This window comes from Labeo rohita, chromosome 12, assembly GCF_022985175.1.
Source record: "Labeo rohita strain BAU-BD-2019 chromosome 12, IGBB_LRoh.1.0, whole genome shotgun sequence".
Taxonomy (NCBI): Eukaryota; Metazoa; Chordata; class Actinopteri; order Cypriniformes; family Cyprinidae; genus Labeo; species Labeo rohita.
Window position 1 is genome coordinate 8,362,860 of NC_066880.1, and position 22,333 is coordinate 8,385,192.

At 36.2% G+C, this 22,333-nt stretch overlaps 1 protein-coding gene across 1 annotated transcript in view; it reads right to left on the minus strand.

The window, feature by feature from the left end:
• Positions 1 to 22,333, minus strand: part of si:ch73-127m5.1 (neurotrypsin) — a 44,049-nt gene that overhangs the window by 7,249 nt on the left and 14,467 nt on the right. The window contains exons 4-10 of the mRNA XM_051124158.1: positions 16,169 to 16,411; positions 13,198 to 13,336; positions 11,931 to 12,109; positions 8,733 to 8,880; positions 6,085 to 6,263; positions 5,576 to 5,717; positions 4,055 to 4,266 (exon numbers count right to left, since the gene is read on the minus strand). Coding sequence (XP_050980115.1) covers positions 4,055 to 4,266; positions 5,576 to 5,717; positions 6,085 to 6,263; positions 8,733 to 8,880; positions 11,931 to 12,109; positions 13,198 to 13,336; positions 16,169 to 16,411 — 1,242 coding nt within the window. The remainder of the gene's footprint in view (positions 1 to 4,054; positions 4,267 to 5,575; positions 5,718 to 6,084; positions 6,264 to 8,732; positions 8,881 to 11,930; positions 12,110 to 13,197; positions 13,337 to 16,168; positions 16,412 to 22,333) is intronic.

Consider the following 22,333-nt stretch of genomic DNA (forward strand, 5'->3'; position numbering starts at 1 on the left):
CATCCATCTTAGTCTTGCATAATGTATTAGGAGTGAAAGGAAACAGGCTGTGTTACTGGCAGTGTAGCTTAAACCACAACATAACATGTACGCACATGATTTTAACAGTCAGGCTGAGGCTCAAAATAACATTTCTATTTCTAGAACAAATAGCAAGCGCTTCAAAAAATGAAAATGAAATCAAAATAGACCTTTAATATTTATTTATAATCTTAATACACATTCATGGCCATATTGTGTTCAATTCTTTAGTGCACATTACAGAAAATAGCTTTCTTTTTTAGTTATCGTCTTGAATATCTGTTATTTTTCAAACTCTTCTTCCCTACATTCTCTAATATAGTTGAGGTCAAAAGTTTACATACACCTCACAGAATCTGCAAAATGTTAATTATTTTACAAAAATAAGAGGGATCATACAAAATGCATGTTATTTTTTATTTAGTACTAACCTGAATATATTTCACAAAAATTACATTTACATATAGTCCACAAGAGAAAATAATAGTTGGATTTATAAAAAATTAACCCGTTCAAAAGTTTACATATGCTTGATTCTTAATACTGTGTTGTTACTGGAATGACCCAGAGTTTTTTTTTTTTTTGTGTATTGAACCCTTTTCTAAAAACGACTGTATGATATTGAGATCCATCTTTTCACACTAAGGACAACTGAGGGACTTATATGCAACTATTACAGAAGGTTCAAACGCTCACTGATGCTTCAGAAGGAAACACGATGCGTTAAGAGCTGGAGGGTGAAAACTTTTGAACAGAATGAAGATGTGGACATTTTTCTTATTTTGCCTAAATATCGTGGGGTTTTTTTAATTAGTACTGCCCTTCAGAATCTACAGAAGATACTTACATGTTTTCCAGAAGACAAAATAAGTTACATTTACCTTCATCTTCAAATTCGAAAAGTTTTCACCCCCCGGCTTTTAATGCATTGTGTTTCCTTCTGAAGCATCAGTGAGCGTTTGAACCTTCTGTAATAGTTGCATATGAGTCTCTCAGCTGTCCTCAGTGTGAAAATATGGATCTCAAAATCATACAGTCATTGTTGGAAAGAGTTCAAATATACAAAAACGCTGCAAAACCAAAAAATTTGTGGAACCTGAAGGATTTTTCTGATAAACAGCAGGCAGTTTAACTGTTCAGGACAAACAAGGGACTCATGAACAACTATCACTACACACACAAAAAAAAAACACAGCTGTGAACACTTTCAGGTAACAGAATTAAGAATCAAGTGTATGAAAACTTTTGAACAGGATCATTTTTATAAATTCAACTATTATTTACTCTATATTTAAATATCTTTAACGTGAAATATCTTATTTAGGTCAGTACTAAATAAAAAATAATATGTATTTTGCATGATCCCACTTATTTTGGTAAAATAATTAACATTTTGCAGATTCTTAACTTTCAACCTCAACTGTATGTAAAATCCAAGCTTTCACAATTAAATCAATTCCTACAGGATAAAAGTCCTGCACTGCATTCTTCTCACTAAAAATATTCAATTTCACTCAAACATATTGCATTATGAAATTAGCCTGTTGAGTTGTGCATGCCTTTTCCTGTAAAGTTAAATGAATAAAATACATTTTTCAACAGGCAGAACACACACGCAACAAAGTGTCAGCCTTCATGCTGACAACCACACTAACCACAGATCTTCCACACTAAAAAAAAAACTCAAATTGCTTTCGCAACAGATGGGCATGCAAAGCTTTTACGCTCCCACGAAAAGGTAATTAATTAACTATTATTATTTATTTAAACATTATACTGATTGTTGAGTATACATGTCTATATTAGGTATGTATATGGTTTTAAAAGCTTCTTTTCCTTTCTGTTCAACATGGTTTTACTAGGATAGACGCGACAACAAACCACACAGCAAAACAAGGAAGAAGCACAAATCAAAACCGATTCGTAAAGGTGAGTAAAACACCACAAAATAACTACAAAAGCAAAAGCTGGAAATCTAAAACTATGCAATATACTGTACTTCCACAGACTTCCACTACTAAAATGACAAATATTTCCTGCAAAAATGTCTACATGGTGCTAAACAGCACAGAGAAGGTGGCCATTGGCACCATCTGCCTGGTGATCGCACCTTTCAGCCTCCTGGTCAATGTGCTCGTTCTGGTTGTCATAGCCTGCTCTAGAAACCTGCGCCGACACCCGTCGTACCTGTTTATGGGTAGCTTGGCATTGGCTGACACTATTGCTTGCTGCTGTTTCACCATCAGCTTCCTGGATTTCCACCTTTCTGAACCGAACAGCTCATTTCAAAAAACAGCGTATCTGCTTAAACTAGGTGGCGTGACCATGGCGTTTACAGGATCGGTTGGGAGTCTGCTTGTGATGGCAGTTGACCGCTATCATGCCATCTACAAGGTTTCCACCTACAAGGTGCTCCTTACACGCAAAAGAGCCTTGGTGGGTATTATGACATTATGGGTCGTGGCAGCCTTCATTTCCTTCCTTCCTCTGATGGGCTGGAGTTGTCAGACTTGTCAATCATGCTCTCAACTCTTTCCGTACGTGGATCATTACTATCTGGCATGTTTTACTATTCTTGTGTTGGTGGTGATCGTTCTCATACTGGTAGCCTATGCTCTGATAGTGTGGTTGGCCCACAAACATGAATCCAATATGAGCACTGAACATCCAGAACTAGCACGCATGCGTGTGGACATCCATTTGGCAAAGACTTTTGGCTGTGTTATGCTAATTCTGTTAGTGTGTTGGCTGCCTGTCCTTTCCTTCATGCTGACAGATGTAGTTACAGAGATTTCAAATGCACAGAAAAGGGCATTTGCTTTCTGCAGTACACTGTGTTTGCTGAACTCAGGCATCAACCCATTGTTATACGCCCTGCGCTGTCGTGAGCTACGTGTAGCGCTTAAATCAATGGTAGATGGTTTGAGGAGATGCAAGGGTTGTAGTTCACCACCTAGTGACTAATACCAACTAGTAAACTAATTTTCCAACATCTGGCTAGAAAATGGAAGTGTTAGCTCCCCCTAGAGTTGGTTTTTAAAGAACAACAGCTTTGTCAACATCTGCTTTCACAATTTCTGCTTGAATTTTAATTAAACTGATTGTGTAAAATGTGAGATAACGTCCATTGTATATTTTGCCTTCTGTACATTTAATTTTCTGTCTGTAAAAAGAAGGAAACAAGGAGGAGAACAGACAAATTTGCTTTGTGATTTTCATTTTAACATTGATTTTTTACTTTTTTTTAAATGAGAAAATGTCTGCTTTGATAAAAACAATTAAACAGGTCATTGTGAGATAAAGTGTAGAATAAAAAGTCACGTTTTAAGATTTAAACATGAACATCTTGGAACATCTTGTTCATTTAGGTGGTACTTTCCGCCCCTGCAATGAACGCGCAAAAAATCAAATGCTACGTCAAAGACTTTGTTGGTTTTTTTTCATACAAAAAGACACTGCAAGAAACAAAAGACTAACTTTTTTAGATCAAATACAATCATAAATTTTGACCTACAAGACTTAGATAGCAATGCAAACAGAACATTATAAGCACCACATATAACAGACAGCACGCACATATTGATAAATCTTGCCATTTGGACTTAAGATTTCAAACGTACCTATTCAAATATACTCAAAATGTCACAGACTGGGAGCAAAAAGAGTAGTGATGCTATATGATAATGGAGTTTAAATTGAAATTCTGTTTGTCTGAGAGAAAAAAATCATGTTTCTCTAATGTTACACGCTCAAATGTCAAAGGTAGCATTGTGGACGCCAAGGGCTACACAATACTTTATTGAAATTCAAATGGAAGTTTTTATCAATAAAAGCGAACGCTTGGGAAACCACAATGGCTGCGTTTATTCCTGGCCTCTGTCAACAAGTGACATTTAGATCCCCTCTGAATTTCAGAAAGGGTCAAATCGGGTGCACACACAGAGAAGTCTATCAACCAAAATGTATCTGTACCTCACACAAAGCCTTACTCACACACTGACGCATATGTTGGTGTGTGTCGAAGACAACTTACCAGTACTTTCTGGAGCTAGTGGGACCTCATTGGTTTCTACCCTGTGGCAGCGTATTCCAACATCTTCGCTATGAGAGCAATCGTGTCGACCCCAGACACTGTGTTTACACTCCAGCAAAGAGCTCTCGCTCCCCTCACACTCCACATCGTCCAGCAGAATTAGTCCTGTTCCTTCTCCAAACACGCCAGCTGGGGCGACCTCCGCACCGCCCCTACATGGACACACACACACTCATGATAAATTCCCAATAATATACAGCCACTTGAAAATCTTCATGTATACATATAGATCCTATAGAGACACTCATACGCCCACATTTGACACTCACTATTGTTGAGCAGAATAAGAGAATTTAATTACTGAAGCACTGCAGACAGTTGCAGAACAAACTCCCCTTTCCAAAAATGAAAATTCTGTCATTAATTACTCACCGTCATGTCGTTCCAAAAACCCATTAGACCTTCATTCATCTTCAGAACACATAATAAGATATTTCTGATAAAATCTGAGAGCTTTCTGACCCTGAGACAGTGACGCAACTACTATGTTCAAGGCCCAGAAAGGTAGCAAGGACATTGTTAAAATAGTCTATGTTATATCAGTGGTTCAACCGTAATGTTATGAAGCTATAAGAATACTTTTTGTGTGCGAAGAAAACAAAACTAACGACTTTATGCAACAAATATTTCTTTCAATCAAAAATATCTTAATTTGTGTTCCAAAGATGAACAAAGGTCTTAAAGGTAATTAATGACAGATTTGTCATTTTTGGGTGAACTATGCCTTTAAGAAAACCCTTAGTGATAATATTCCTAATTTAGGGATTTAACGTTTTTTACATCTGTGCACTTATTTACTGAAGGTTTGCATGTATAAAAATGTCAGAGTTTATCTATTAACATAGTCTGCTGAGAAGTGTGTTACATGCACAAATCTCAGTTTTTGAAAGGGTTTCTTTTTCCATATATTTCTGTTTATTTCTCTATAACTATAACTATATTTAAATGAATGCAAAAAATTGTGAACTACAAAAAATATATGGAATTATAAAATGTAAGCTTTGGTAATTTTTTTTTTTTTTTTTAATTTACACAACCATTCAAAATTCTGGTGTCAGTTTTATTTTTTTAAAGAACTTTTATTCAGGAAAGTTGCATTAAATTGATCATTTTACAGTGTTACAAAAATATCTATTTCAAATAAATGCTGTTTGAATTTTCTATTAAATCTTGAAAAAGGTATCACCTTTTCCACAAAAATATTAAGCAGCACAACTGTGTTCAACATTGATAATAATAAGAAATATTTCTTAAGTACCAAATCGGCATATCAGAAGGATTTCTGAAGGATCACGTGACACTGAAGAAGAATAAATTACATTTTAAAATATATTAAAATAGAAAACATCTATTTTAAATTGTAATATTTTACAATACTGCAGTTTTACTGCATTTGTGATTAAATAAATGCAACAAAGGTACTGTATATACACAGCTACTAGCAGGATGAAAGAATATCACCTGAATCCCAGTTGTCTGCAGACCACCTGTGCATGCTGCTCCGTCCAGCTGTCATCACACACTGTGCCCCAGTCCCCAGAGTGATATACTTCCAGACGACCTTCCCATGGGTTATCACCGTCTACCAGTCTCACCACGCCATCTGAATGCATATGTGAACACACTTATATACACACATTTCTGTACTGCCTGTGGAGTTCAGCTGAAACGAGTCTTATGTCATCCTGAAGGGGTTTATTTTGGGATAAAACCTGTTCGCTGTATCATCCCATTTATATGACTACTTACCAGATAAATAAATAAGTGGCCATGAAATATTGATTCGAGTCAATTTTTTTTTTTTATGCGAGAAAAAGAAGCAATAGAAGAGATATGAAACTAGCACAGTCAGCTACTGTATGTAGAAAATGTTTACTAGGGTAAACTGCACAGAATATTGTGAATGAAAGGTATTCCAGAAAGCTGGAGGCTGTAAGTGTTTGTATGTGTGTCTATGCATAGGATGAGACCTGTATATGGATTGCATGACACCCCAGCGTCTTCCATATGGTCACAGTTGTGTTGTTCCCATCCGCTGTGACGGCATTCGTCCAGAGAGAGCTCATTGCCTGTGCACTGTACTGCATCCAACTGAATCGGCCCACTGCCCTGCCCAAAATGAGCCCATGACCAGGCTTTAGGGATGCCCCTAGACACACACAAAGACATATAGTCAAAGGAGATCTTATAAAGTGGTTTTCTGTCATCTTAAAGGGATAGTTCATCCAAAAAGGGATAGTTCATCAGTCATTAATTACTCACCCTCATGTCGTTCCAAACCCGTTAGACCTTTGTTCATCTTCAGAACACAAATTAAGATATTTTTGATTGAAAGAAATATTTCAAAGTCATTATTTTAGTTTTCTTTGCACACAAAAGGTTAATGATTACTACCTTTCCGGGCCTTGAATGTTTCAGTTGCATTGCTGACAGAGGGTCAGTAAGCTCTCAGATTTCATCAAAAATATCTTCATTTGTGTTCTGAAGATGAATGAAGGTCTTACAGGTTTGGAACGACATGAGGGTGAGTAATTAATGACTGAATTTTCAGTTCTGGCTGAACTATCCCAAAACCAAAGACAGTAAACATGTGCAGTTCAAAGGGTTTTGCAAACGGCATTAGGAATAAGTGAACAGTGATAATTCACAGGAAGCGTAGAGGGAAATTCACCCATCCTGGAACCACAAGAATTTTCACTAAAATAAGTGCAGTGAAATTAATTGAGATTCCAGCATTTCTATTGAGTTTAATTAGTCCGTTTGTCAGCTGAAGTGCATTTCAACAGCTCAACAGCTTTATCTCGCATTCAAGGAATAGGGAATAGTGCGTAGTGACCCTGTCAATTAGAACATAGCTATAGTGTTTGAGTCTGGCTTGCAACATTTACTGATTCTATTCTACATCACAATTAATCGCATCCCAAATTAAAGTTTGTAATATATGTGCGTGTACCATGTATATTTATTATGTATATATAAATTACACACACATGCATGTATATATTTGTGACCCTTGACCACAAAACCAGTAATAAGGGTCAATTTTGTTTTTATTGAGATTTATACATCATCTGAAAGCTGAATAAATAAGCTTTCCATTGACGTATTGTTAGTATAGGACAATATTTGGCCGAGATAGAACTATTTGAATCTGAGGGTGCAAAAAAATCTAAATATTGAGAAAATCACCTTCAAAGTTGTCCAAATGAAGCTCTTAGCAATGCATATTACTAATCAAAATTAAGTTCTGATATATTTTGGTAGGAAATGTACAAAAAAACTTCTTGGAACATGATCTTTACTTAATATCCTAATGATTTTTTGCATAAAAAAAAAAAAGATACTTTTGACCCATACAATGTATTTTTGGCTATTGCTACAAATATACCAGTGCTACTTAAGACTGGTTTTGTGGTCCAAGGTCACATTTAAGAATGCACATTTTAAGTAAGAATTACATATTACGTAAACACAAACTTTTATTTTGTATGCGATTCATCGCAATTAATTATTTGAAAGCCCTAAATCTTATATTAAATGTCAGTTTGATGTTGTCAATTTAAATCTCGATTTGATGTTTTGATATTCCTTTTAATTTCAGTTTGATTTTAATATATTTTGAATGTTAAATGTCAACAATTGCTGTAATGCTGTATACATATACAATAAAAGAAGGAAAATGGTTTAAATAATTTTGTTGCACCGATATGAGAATAAAAAGCCTGAATTGAGTTTAATGAAGAAAACTGAATATCAAATATTGTTTTTATTATTCAGTTCCCCTTAGTCAATAAATCAATCAATAAGAGAGTATACCGGGTTGTTTTTGTATAAAAGCTAATGGCCAAGCTGCCAGAGATACATCCCTACTCTTTTTTTCAAGAAACGCCACTGGGATTTTTAGAGACCCCAGATAGTCGGGACCTCAATTTAACATCTTATCTGAAAGACAGCGCCTTTTTGTTGAACACTGTTCTCTTCTGTCCCGTCCTGGGACATTAGGACCAACACAGAGCTCAGGGTTAACAGCATCTGTTGGCCTCACTAACACCTCTTCAGCAGCAGCCTTAATCTTAAACTTCCCAGGTGGTCTCCCATCCAGGTGCTGACCAGCCTCAACCATGCTTATCTTCACTGAGAACCCAAGAAGCACTGAGTACAGTATCACACAAAAAGGCACACAGAGACCGTTAAAATGCTTCTTACTACAGATCCGTTTTGAAAGCTAACACGTTCTAACTATAACCGACAAACACGTCATTCAGTTGCTTTAATGCTGCAGAAACTGAAGTCGTGCATATCATCTCTGCAGCAGCGGTGTCGAGGCTGCGCTCATGTGCCATCTCACAGTCTTTATTCTTTACAACTGCTACAAAAACATGATGGAGATGGTGTTTGAGAGCAAAAAATACAAGAGCGGGAAATAAATAATGCAATCTTCCTCTCATCGAGACAAGAGCACTCAGCGATGAAAATACCTCACAAGAGACAACATGTGCTAGTGATTCTTTAAAACCTTGCCGAGATGTTTGCAAAAGGCATTTAGAAAAGGTAGGAGTTAAAAGTATGATGTATTACTCTGAAACCATCTACTGTATATTTGATGTTTTGGACTCACCCCAATCCGAGCTGCCTGCATACCACCTCGGCATCCATGTCATCCCACTGATCATCGCAAATGGTCCCCCAGCGCCCATCATGGAAGACCTCAACTCGTCCCTCAAAGTCCTCCTCCCCACCAACCAACCGCAGCGGCGGCCCATTACCTGAGCAGGCAAACCAGGAATCATGACCCAAAGCCACAAACACGTTAATAAATGTAGTGACACAGAGCAGAGAATGCTCTGCATGTGATACTCTCTCTGTGAAATAGCCCAACAATTCTGGTGGGTTGCAGGTCTTCTCTAAATGGGTTGCAAAAGGCAGTGCGAAAAATTATGCTAAACACAACTAACCACATAATTATGCATGTTAGGGTAGCAAAATAAAATCTGAACTTTTAGGTAAAAAATAAAAGAAAAATACAACCCAGGCTACATCAAATACTAGTTCACAGAGAAATCTGCCATTGATATACAGTATATACTTTATTGATATAAGCCTACATTGCCGTTCAAAAGTTTGGGACCAGTAAGATTTGCAGTATTTTTTAAGGAAGTCTCTTCTGCACATCAAGGCTGTTTATTTGATCAAAAATACAGAAAAAAAACAGTAATATTGTGAAAATATTATTGCAATTTAAAATACTGATTGTCTATTATAATGTAATTTAAAATATAATTTATTTATGATCCTTCAGAAATCATGCTGCTTTATTATCAATGCTGGAAACAGTAGTGAACCTGTGATACTTTTTTCAGGATTCTTTGATGAATAAAAAGTTAAAAAGAACAGAATTTATTTCCAACAATGTAACAATATACACTACTGTTCAAAACTTTGGGGTCAGTAGTTTTTTTCTTTCTTTTTTAAAAAGAAATTAATACTTTTATTCAGCAGGATGTGTGAAATTGTTACAAAGTGATAGTAAAGACTAATACTGTTAGAAAAAATATCTATTTTGAATAAATGCTGTTCTTTTTCACTTTTTATTCACCAAAAAACCCCTAAAAAGTAACAAAGATTCCAAAAAAAATATGACGCATCACAACTGTTTCCAACATTGATGATAAAAGCAATAAATCATCATATCAGAATGATTTTTCAATGATCATGTGAGACTGTAAACTGGAGTAATGATGCTGAAAAGTCAGCTTTGCATCATAGGAATAAACTATATTTTAAAGTACATTAAAATAGAAAAATGTTATTTTAAATTGCAACAATATTTCACAATATTACTGATTTTTTTTCTGTACTTTTGATCAAATAAATGCAGCCTTGGTGAGCATAAAATTCTTCTTTAAAAAAAATTAAAATGGTACTTTTATTCAGCATGGATTAATCAAAAGTGACAGTAAAGATATTAATAAGTAATAGTTACAAATTGGTACTTTTTTTAAAAAAAAATCATTGTTACCTTTTTAAAATATATTAACAAAAAACAGTTATTTTATATTGTAATATTTCATAATATTACGTTTTTACTGTGCTTTTAATAAAATAATTATATTTTTTAAAAACATTTAAAAAATCTTACCACCTCCAAACTTGTAAATGGCAATTAACTATTTTATTATTTATTTATTTATTTTTTTCTGAGAGGGCAGAAACAGGCTTCCATATTAAAGTGAATATTTACTCATGAATTTAAAAAAAAAAAAAAAAAAATTTGAAAATGCAGCTTTGCCATCACAGGAATAAATTACATTTTAAAGTATTTAAATAGAAAACAGTAATTTTAAAGTGTAATAATAATATTTCACAGCATTACTGTTTTAGTGTATTTTTAATTGAATATATGCAGACTTAATAAGCATAAATGAGTTATTTCAAAAACATGTCAAAATCTTACAAACTTTTTTTTGTGTAAGTGTATTTGCATATTGTTGGGTTCTATGCAATTTTATTATTTTGTCATAATTATTCTGCACAATAAGCAATTGGTAATGAGTTGGGTCGTCAGTTGATGTTCACTATAAAGACTAGGACCGGAAGCAAAACCAACTACTACAATCAGTTGCTGCTAATATTTCATATATAATAATAATAATTCATATCAGGAACACATTATATGCAGCCCTTTTTTCAATTCGAGGACTAAAATACATAATTTGCTGTCCTGGTAACGCAGCACAGTGCACATCTGTCCGTGTGTCCTCAGATTGTGTCTTCAATAAAGCTCTCAGCAGGCAATCATGAGTTCAGACGCCATTGATTTGCTTTCCAACCTCTTTTCTCGTTTTTTCCCCTCTTTGTTCCTTTCTACAAAAGAAAGTATGGCTCTTTTGATTTCACCAAAGAAAGTATGAGCCCCCACTGAAATGTTTCATTAAAATTTCTAATCTCAGTAAGCGCCAATTTAATAAGTCAATATGAATGGACAAAGCAGCAGTAATAATGGCAATTCAAAGATAACATAATCATCCTCATGATGTTCCATCATACACCCTGCGGTTTTCTGTCCCAGTATTCATGTAGATCAGACGTACTCAAATGATGTCTCTCGAGGGCCACTTTTAGAAAAAGTGACCAGGGAATAAATAACAATGATTATTTTTTATACGGTTTGAAAGTCAAATGTGCAGAAGCTGATGATTACAGCAATACCTAATTATATTTTTCATATTTATCTCACAGCGTTCAAGAAAAATGATAGTGTCACAAATCATTAGCAGATCCAAACACTTTTTGTACATCTTCAATACTGTTATTTAGGACAGAGCTGAGAATAGTTCACTCTTACTGGTAATTGAAAGCATAGTAAGGCATAAAGTAGATTTGTTTATAGAATTTTATCACTCGATGACATTCTATTAAAAAAAGAATAAATGAACAGCAAAAAAACTGCAATTGTAATTTAATTAGTGGGTTTTACACCCTGTCTGCACAGCAAACACGCAACGAGGTGCTGCACGACACATCATGAAAAAAACAAGACGCTCACATTATAAGCACTTGTAGACAGCTTTGTTGATTATAATGGGAGCAATCTTAGTTGTCGTATTGCGGCGTTCACTTACGATGCAGACACAGAGGCGGAAACTGAATTCTTGAAACCAGACTTTATAAATAACCCTGATGCTCTTAAAAGCACTTTTTCTGTTTCATGGCAGCTCTATGGTTTTGCAAGGGCATCGAGATGCAGGAGTGTTTATTATTATTCACTTGTCACTTAAAAGGTCATTAGCTTCACTCTCACAGAAAGCACACTGACCTTCAGGTGGTGCGCAGACCACTCCGGCCTCGTTTCCATGGTTACAGTCGCTCGTAACAAACTTCCTGCTCCTGCACTCCAGCAGGGATTTCTCATCACCGCGGCAGCCAAGGCGGGCGTAGTGAAAAAGACCGGAGCCGGGGCCAAAATATGAGTGCTGGAGAGCCGTGCCAATCTCACTACAACAAACGGAAGGAAATATGAAGACGTTAGCTCCTCCGCTGTTCAGCGGCGTGGCTTTCCACCCACTTTTAGATGATTTAAGAAAGGCTAAATCCAAAATAGATACAGAAGACACTGTGAATTTTAATTCATTATTTAAATATACAATGAGTAACCCTGCTTTGACCGCACTGAGAGGCACAGATATATAAATATGTGGAAAATCAGATGTGATACTAACAGATTGTCAAATTAAAGCAGGGCTGGATTTGATCAAATTAATTGCATTACTAATTTTTCAAATGAATTGCAAATAATCACATTATCTTTAATTAATTCTAAATTAATTCTAAATTATCTTTAATTGTTCTAAATTAATTAGAGCCATCACGAGTCATTGATTTAATTGGAATACTCGATTTTAAAAAATCCTTGCCTGCAAAATACCGGAAGTGGGGCTTTCCATGGAAAAGAATCCATGAAGTGCATTATTAGAATGTTTTCCAAGGCTGCATGATGATTTTAAACCCATTTAAAAATCATAAAAAAGCATAACGCTATGGTGATTTCATCTGATTTATAAGATAAATCATTTATACGCAAACACAGGAGAATACATTGATTTTCTTTCTTAAAATGCCGTTTACCGTGATTTCAAAATAAAAGCTTAAACACTTACTCTGAGTTGACACATTTTGATGTTCACATATTCAGGAAATTACAGTGGCTGTAACATTTCTGTCCAAAGATTAAGGATTAAGTGGACTTTTGAATTAAATGCTGTTTAGTCAATGTTAAACAAGGATTAGATTGAGCAGTAACGTCTAAAAACAATCGTCAGGCCATTTGCGCCCTTTGTTATAATTTGTTACAATACATTATGCATTTTAGCAGTTTTGTTTAATAAAACCGTATGATTACTTGCTTTTGATACTTTATTGTTCGGTTAGGCCTATTTTATTTACCACAAAAATATTGTGTGAAAACTCGATTAATCATCAGAATAATCAACAAATTACTCGACTACCAAAATAATCATTAGTAACCCTAAAATGAATGTGTTAACTTGACAGCTCTAATTAAAAATAAACATAAATTTACCTACCCCAGTCCAAGCTGTCGGCAAACCACACTGGCATCTCGGTCTGTCCAGTGTGTGTCGCAAACCGACCCCCACTGGCCATTTAGGTAGACCTCCAGTCGGCCACTCTTTGAGGATGAGCCTCCTGCTAGCCTGACTGCTCCTAAACAAGTGAGAGATGAATATTTTTATATATAACATTATTATATTAAGCTGTTGATTTTAGTTTTTTTTAAATGAGCATACTGATATGTAATTGCTAGGGAGTTCAGGGTGGTTGATTACAACACTCATCCAAGAGACCACATCCAAGTTAAGCCCTAAATAAATCTATTTACCACCAGCATTCTCATCTCCTCACTATTTTCTAGATTTTAATAAGAATTAAAGAGAGTACACCCAAAAAATGACAATTCTGTCATTAATTACTCTATTGTGTCGTTCCAAACCTGTAAGACCTTTGTTCATCTACAAAACACAAATTAAGATATTTCCAAGAGCTTTCTGACCCTGCATAGACAGCAACGTAACTACCACGTTTATGGCCCAGAAAGGTAGTAAGAACATCGTTAAAATAATCCATGTGACATCAGTGGTTCAACCGTAATATTATAAAGCTACGAGAATACTTTTTGTGTGCAACGAATACAAAAATAAATACTAAACAATTTCTTCTGTGTCAGTTTGGCGCGCGTTCAGGAGAGTACCACGACGCATGCATGTGGTGCTGCTGATGCAGGAGCTGCTGTTCGTTCAATTTAAGGTTAACCCACTGATGTCACATGGACTATTTTAACAATGTCCTTACTGTCTTTCTGGACCTTGAATGTGTCAGGTGTGTTGCTGTCTATGCAGAGTCAGAAAGCTCTCAGATTTTATCAAAAATATCTTATATTGTGTTCTGAAAATAAATGAAGGTCTTACAGGTTTGGAACTACATGAGGGTGAGTAATTAATGACAGAATTTTCATTTTTGGGTGAACTATCCCTTTAACAGTACAGCTATTTTACATGCAGTTTTTTAATGGTGCAAATAGTTTATTTAGATCCCCTGGCATAAGCTCCTAAAATCAAAGGCAAATTATGATAAAAAACTTTGTTCTTATCAACTTCATTCACACCCCTAATCCCTGCTCTAAACCTAACAGTAATATGTGATTGGTTGATAACAGGAACACAATGTTGATCCAGGAGCATGCCCTACTTAGCAAAGTCACAGTCACCTTTTGTCTCAACTTCACACCGAATGCAGAGATGCTTTTTACCCAAGCTTCTTCTTTCTTTAAGAATAAACCTTTTCTAATTTTCCTGAGATATATACAGAATGTTTTTATCAAGAATGTCAAGCATTGATTTCTAAATATAAAGTTGATGCAAAACAACAGTCTCCCAAGAGACGAAAAGGAAAGTAGGACAGCAGTACACAAAGAAATACTAAAACACATATTTATCAGCTGAAGAATGGTAGAATATTCTAACATCAAAGGCTGTCGTCCCACTAGCTGATTTTCAGTCATAAACGCCTGTGTTTCTCTCTGCGGGAAGCGTTAACAGCTCCAGAGATTCAACTCCCTGATGAGTTAATGGATCTGACCCAAACTTTTTCCTCAGCAGACGCAAAGCCACATATTGCAAACACTGATTGTGTTTTCCTAGAATTCTCAGACACTAAAATGAATAAAATAAAACAGTGAGGGTTGTTTATTGAAAGTATTTTTTTTCCACTGAAGCTGTGCATGAATATTCTACAGCAAAATTTGAAGGGATTCATGGGGTAGAAGTAAATTGCTGTTATTTCCGTTATTATTTTGCAGAGTTTCACATTGATTTGCCAAAACAAGGTATGGTAATCTATGACAGGAAACTGTAGATTGTCCTTCAAATCATAGATAATCAGTGAATGTGATAGATCTCAGACAGAAAAGAGTGAAATTTCACAAATAAATTAAATAAAATGGGGCTGTATTGACTTGGCTAGTGGGATGCTTTTTTTAAAGGGATCGTTCACCCAAAAATGAAAATTACCCCATGATTTACTAACCCTCAAGCCATCCTAGTTGTATATGATTTTCTTCTTTCAGATGAATATAATCTGAGTTACATTAAAAAATGTCCTGGCTCTTGCTAGCTTTATAATGGCAGTGAATGGGTGTTGAGATTTTGAAGTCAAATAAAGTGCATCCACCCATCATAAAAAGAACTCCTCGCAGCTCCAGGGGGTTAATAAAAGCCTCCTTAAGTGAATTAATTCATTTTTGTAAAAAAAAAAAATCCATATTTAAAACTTTATAAACTGTAATTTCTAGATTCCACTAACTATTGGATATGCGCACACGATAGGCAAACATGGTGACAAAACAAAACACTGATCATAAATAAAAACTACAAAATGAGGATTTGTAAAGAAAAATGTTGGAGGATTTCCAACATGGAGGATTTCCAAGAGAAGACTGATTTTCCTTTGCTGTAAGCAATACTTTGTTCTGGCAAGACTAACTTATTCTCACCGGAGCTTACGCTACACCTACGTTATCTGCCGGAATGCCACTCTCTCGTTAAGTACATGGATATTTTTCTTACACAAACATATCGATTCACTTCAGAAGGCCTTCATTAACCCCCAGTGCTGTGTGGAGTACTTTTTATGATGGATGGATGCACTTTACTGGACTTCAAAATCTCAACACCCATTCACTGCTATTATAAAGCTTGGAAGAACCAGGACATCTTTTGATATAACTCCGACTGTATTACCTTTTTTTTCTTTTTTAGATTTATTTTGAAGTTTGTATGCCTTTTATTAGATAGGACAGTGTAGGTGGAAAGAAAGCAAAATGGGAGAGAGAGAAGGGGGTGTGATCGGGAAAGGTCCATGAGCCAGGATTCGAACTCAAGACGCCCACAGCGCAACGACGCTATACGTCGGCGCGCTAACCACGAGGCTATTCACGCCGACAAAACAATATTACCTTTAACGAAACACTGTAGTACTTACCTTGGTGGCAGTCACAGTAGGCCCAACCAATGGCTCCTGAGCTCTGTCTGAAAAAGCACCATGGGTTGGACTCACGGTCAGGATTTCGACAAAAATTGTGCTCTCCCAGACCCCTGCCAGGATACTGCTGCACGTAATCTGGGAATTCGGTCCACTTCAGACAGGGCGAACCTGAGTCGGTTTGAGAAACTGTGCCATTGTAATAGCCCAGCTCAGTGAAGCCCTCGGAGCAGGAGAGAGGTACTGAAAAAAAGAGAAAAAAGATTTTATACTGTGCATAAATCCTATTTAGTTTTCAAATCCCATTTTTAAGGCTGACCGTTCACACTGACATTTTGCAAGTGATGAAGTCTGATTTGTTTGTTCAGACACTATGCAGTGTATCTACATAATATGAGAGTCAGCAAGATGCCAAGAGAATTTCTCATTTAACATCCGAAAGCAGCTGTCAGTGTTGAAAGAAGGAACAGCAAAGTGAAAATTTAGTCTCTGCATATGTCCATCACATTCAGGATCTTGCTGTGCATTTATTTATTTATTTTGATTCATACTTAAAATTATTTCCTGTGCTAATTGACAGCATGGCACAGGATAAACTGACAGCAAGCATTGCATCTGATGATTCTGTGAGGTATTTATATTTTGGAACACCACACTTCAGTTTAGTAGAAAGATCTGTCCTGAAATATACAGACTCTGTAAACAGAAAAAAGTCAACCTGAAAAGCTCTTTGTCAGTGAATTATTTTGGTTTTTTTTGTGACATTTGAAGATGTAACTGTTGGTCTGCGTGCAAAAAAATACATTCAGCTTTAGTTCCAAGAGTGCTCACTATCTACCAAAATCCTTCCCAAAATCCCCTTTTGTCATTAGAGTCCAAAAAAATAATCCCTGTTGTATAAACTGCCAATCTGTAGAGCTGCAGATGTGGCCTTTCAATATGGCTTTTCTGCCAGCATCTTGTATCTAACAGCAGCCCTTTTGTTTATCTCTCCAGAACACCCAACTTGGCCTCTACAACTCCTCCAAGCCCTGAGCACTGATTCCTCAGGCCCTTAAAAGAGAGCGAAAGTGGACATCTGGATCCTTTTTCAGCCTCCTTTTCCAGCATAAAGGACGAGGGATTAGACAAGGCTGGGGCGCTAAGCAGGTGCTGAGAAGCCAAGATGAGCAGCCAATAAAGAGGCAGGGAGCCGAACTCTCACTGACCTGCCCTACTTGAGACTCACCAACAAGAGCTGCACCACCCGTATAGGATTTGAAGGCACATTTATTTCAGACTTGCACCTAAAGGGATAGTTCATCCAAAAATGAAAATTCTGACATTAATTACTCACCCTCATGTCGTTCCAAATTCGTGAGATATTCATTAATTTTCAGAACACAAATTAAGATATTTCTGATGAAATCTGAGAGCTTTCTGACCATGCACAGACAACAACGGTACAACAATGGCACGCAGAGGAGAAGAATTGTTGAATAAAGTTGTTAGGGGTTCGAGCACATAGCACTGAAACCCTACTGTAATTGTTAGAATGGTCACAGATCAGCGATCTCTAGGTAAAACTGATAGTTTCTATCAAGTCGTATCGTATCTTCTATCAAGACTTCAAACTTGGAGGGATGGTAGTACTCACAATGTGTCACCCCAATCAGCCTGACGGGGGTGCTACAGTGATCAAAAGTACGATATCTGTCATAACTCCTAAACTGTCGGTTGCAGGCTCAAGTGTATTATGTCATTGGAATCCTTTGCTCATTCCCGGACAAATGCAGATTTGATTAGAAATTCGCATAGTCTACAAGCACATCTGTGTATCTCAAAAAACATTGACAAGTTTGAGCACCTGTTAGACAAGGTTTACGGAGGTCGATCGGAATGAAACTTCGCCTGTTCGCCCCAACTTTGTCTCTAGAACCACTGCTGTCAATCAAATAATTTGTTAAATGATTGAGAAGATGTCAAAAAAAAAAAAAAAAAAAGAAAACTTGTAAATTAATCCTAGGTTTTTTGCTCAATCTAGAAAAAAAAAACACTGCAGTACAATTCTCTGGACTCTCTAGGCCAATAATTATAATAAATGTTGAAATTTACTCTTTGGGAAGCTATAACAGGGTCGTTTAGAAAAGGGGTCTGTCTAATTTTACCCAAAATCCTATAAAGCCCGAAGGAAAACTCAAAACTTCACGAAACCTGCTGAGCAGCTTGGACATTCACATGCGACAGGTGATTCTAAACAAGCATCCAAAGTTTTAAGAGGACCGGACCACAGCTTGCACTATAACAGTCATAAACGTTAAAAAACTTTTTGGAACATATTTCTATGGTAGGGTGACCAGACGTGCCACTTCCTGGGGACACGTTCAGCACAGGATTTCTAAATCGACCTGAAATAACCAGATGTTGGCTTTTTGTGCTGTTCTGATCTCCGATCTTTGATATCATACAATGATCGATCAACGCAGTGGTTATTTTGGGCAATTCTGAAATCTTGTGCTGAACGTGTCCCCGGGAAGTGGCACGTCTGGTCACCCTATTCTACGGTAAATTACCTTAATTTGCCACAAACGCTAGGTGGGTACAGCCTTGCTAAATAATACGTAATGTCTTTTTAAATATATGCTTAAAATCACTGCTTGCAGCTATATGTATTTTAGAATTTTGTGCAACAAAAAGTATTCTTGTAGCCTCATAAAATTACGGTTGAACCACCAATGTCACATGGACTATTCTGTCAATGTTCTTGGTATCTTTTTGGACCATGAACATGGTATGACCCTTGCTGTCTATGGAGGGTCAGATAGCTCTCGGATTTCATCAATAATATCTTAATTTGTTGTCCGAAGGGGTTTGTCTTACGAGTTTGGAACAACATTAGGGTGAGTAATTAATGACAGAATTTTCATTTTTGGGTGAACTAACCCTTTAAGCGCTAATTGCAAGACAACATACACCAATCACTACATCAATGTGTTACTGCATATACACTCTCTCAAATTTTAAGATTAAAAAAAATTACCACACAAAACCTCTTGTTTTAAAGCAGCATTTGATTGACTCTTCACTCCATATGCTCTAAATGTAACATTTCTGGAATAAATTCCAGCTATAAGACCCATTTGGACAGAGTATAAAGAAGTGCAGCAATGCAGAAGTCAATGAAACTAAAATTATCATAAGGCTTTATTCACGGATAGACATCTGCTATGACTAGCAATTATACTGTCACTTACGACGAGTCCCAGCAGGTACGAACTGACAAGCTTCCAGTGACGAGTAATTTGTCTGTCCAAAATGAAAGAAAAATTTCTGCGTGATGTGGCACAATCACAGCCAAATTGAGAATATCTGATGTTTAATACAGACCAGGATTTTGGAACAATGAGATTTCACTATGGGCAGGGCAACTCAAAGCAACACAAGAAAAACTGAAAACAAGTGAATGGACAAAAATGCAACAATTATTTTTGCTCGACAAAGAAGAGTTTATTACAAATCCCCCAGTGAGCAGCTAAAGGCGACAGTGAAAAAGAAAAATCACTAAGATGATGTTTAAGCACGTAAGAAAAAAAGAAATGATTGGAAAAACGACTGAAGTAAACAGAAGTCCTCACGTGATTATGCCTGAATCATAGATAGCTGGATGGAAAATCAGAGCTGGTCTTCTTCCAGAATTTAAACTTGATTAAGTTAACTCAATTCTGAGGTTGCAGCGCTGTGAAAATCAGGATCAAATTGTATTTCTCACATAACAACATCACGCACGCTGTGAATGGCCAGATAATGTGTCGGAAAGATTATTAGGGGAGCTGTTCTAAAGTTTTGAGCAGTTTGCACCCAACTTTACTTTACTAAGTGGCGCTTGAGCGTTTGATTTTAGTACTGTGCTGATGCATCTCTCGCCGGATGACTGAACACATGGTGGGGAAGAGAGCAGAACTATGGGAAGCACTCATGGAGAGTTTAAATGGTGAGGTCCATATGGACTGTGAAATGCTGCAGGCATTGCACAAAAAAGCCACTGAGAGATGTCAGCAGATTTTCCATGTTTGTCTGCAATTTTTGAGGAACTTTGTTGTGTGTTGGACCCAAAGACAGTCAGGATGGAGAGGCTGTGATCTTTTGCTTCTCATAATCCTCTGTTAACCCACAATTCCTTAAGTCCCCGAATCCAGCACTACATGACTCAGCAGAACCTGTCACCAGAAAGCTCTGTAGATATGAAGGGTCCTCCACCATCCATTTGCCTTTGAAAACACATCACTGACAATAGAAAGAACAGGCTGTTAATCACAGTCACGACTGGCACGTCTGCAGTCTTCGTTGTCTGCATACTCATACGATTGCACTTTCTGAGCCAGGCTGTCTGCATTCAAGTGATATCAGAAAAACATATATTACCGAGGAACAGTGTGTGCGTGAGTGTGTGTAAGAGCAGCAGTAGATTAATGTCTCCATCTGCAAGCTCAGACAGACCCACTGCAATCAGGGCAGAGCTGAATTAGACATATTAAAACAGGATGACGGAGAGCGCTCTCAGAAAGAGTTGTGCCAACCTCAGGGAAATCGTTCTGTGCGTTTCTGCTTAATTGGATGCATAAAGATGTGTGGGCAGGAAACGCCATAATGCTGTCGATAAAGTGTCTGGAACAAACTGAAAAATATTTCATCTGGAGAGAGTGACACAGAATAAAAAGCTTTTGATTGCTTTTACATTCCTTTTCGTTTTAATTAGTATTTTGTCTTGTTTTACAGTAAAGTATCTAAATGTCCTTTTAAACAAGTTCAATTTACATGAAAAGAGAAACTGTGTCTGATAACTGCATTTGTTTTCAGAGAATATTTCTTTAATTAAAGCTATTTTTCTTATCCCACTAGCATCTTGTTTTAAGAAGAACTGTTAAAGAGTTTATGCTTTAAAAAAAATCTCTTTCGCTCACCAAGGCATATTTTTATCATTTAAACTACCTTAAAAACAGCAATATTGTGAAATAATATTCCAGTACGTTTTAGAATGTAATTTATTCCTGTGATGGCCAAGCTGAATTTTTAGCAGCCATTACTCCAGGCTTAATGTCACATGATTCTTCAGAAACCATTCAGAGTACATTTTTCCAAAATTGTTTGACGAATAAAAATTGAAAGGAAGCGTTTATTGAAACTGAAATCTTCAGTAACATTATAAATGTCTTTACTACCGCTTTTGAGCAATTTAATGCATCTTTGTTGAATAAAAGTATTATTTTCTTTAAAAAAATATTACTGACCCAAAACTTACTGTACACTGAAGCCCAATCTATGGAACAGAACATCATAGAATCTTGGTGTGTATTGTTTTATTTGGCCCAGTGAGCAATGACTTTACAACCATACAGAACTAGGGGTGTGTGATAAGGACAAAAAAATAATATCTTGATATTTTCTGGAATTTTTGTGATAATGATAATTAGGTGATATTTTGCTGAGCGTGTTATTGTGCTGGTACTTTGGCAGGACTTTTGTGGTGGACAGCTGATTTCCAAAGTTTTTAATATTTTTTATATTCTGTGCAGACATTCGTCAGTAACAGAAATGAACTTTCTGAACTTGAATGCATCTAAAGTGCATTTAGATGGATTTACACAGACTGTTTAATGCAAAACATGAATGCATTTAACCTGCAGTTACAAATGCATAATTAATGGATTTGATTTAAAAAAAAAAAACATTGAATGCTGATATTTCAAATGATTTGGAGGAAATAAGGGAAAATATACTTTAAATCTAAACCTAAAATCACCAGTAGATGGCAGAAAAACACTGCATGAGTGAGTCATTCATTCAACCGATTCGTTCAAACGGCTGATTGATTCAGTAACGAAACACCATCGTGTGTTGCTCAGAGACGCAAAACAGTTCTGCTGTGGAACTTACTTTTGTTGTCAAAATACAGCAAAAAACGTAAGTCACTTAATAAAACATTTGCAATCGTGAGAAAAACTAGAAAATCGTCATTTGTTGTGTGATATTAACTATATCAGATGATATAAATATAAATGACATATAAAAATCATACTGGAGCATATTCGCCCCCTTATCTTGAATTTAGGGGGAATTCTAAATATATTTTAATAGACAAATCGTTAACTCTAAATGTGCTTGCGCATCATATTGTGTATGCGTGCA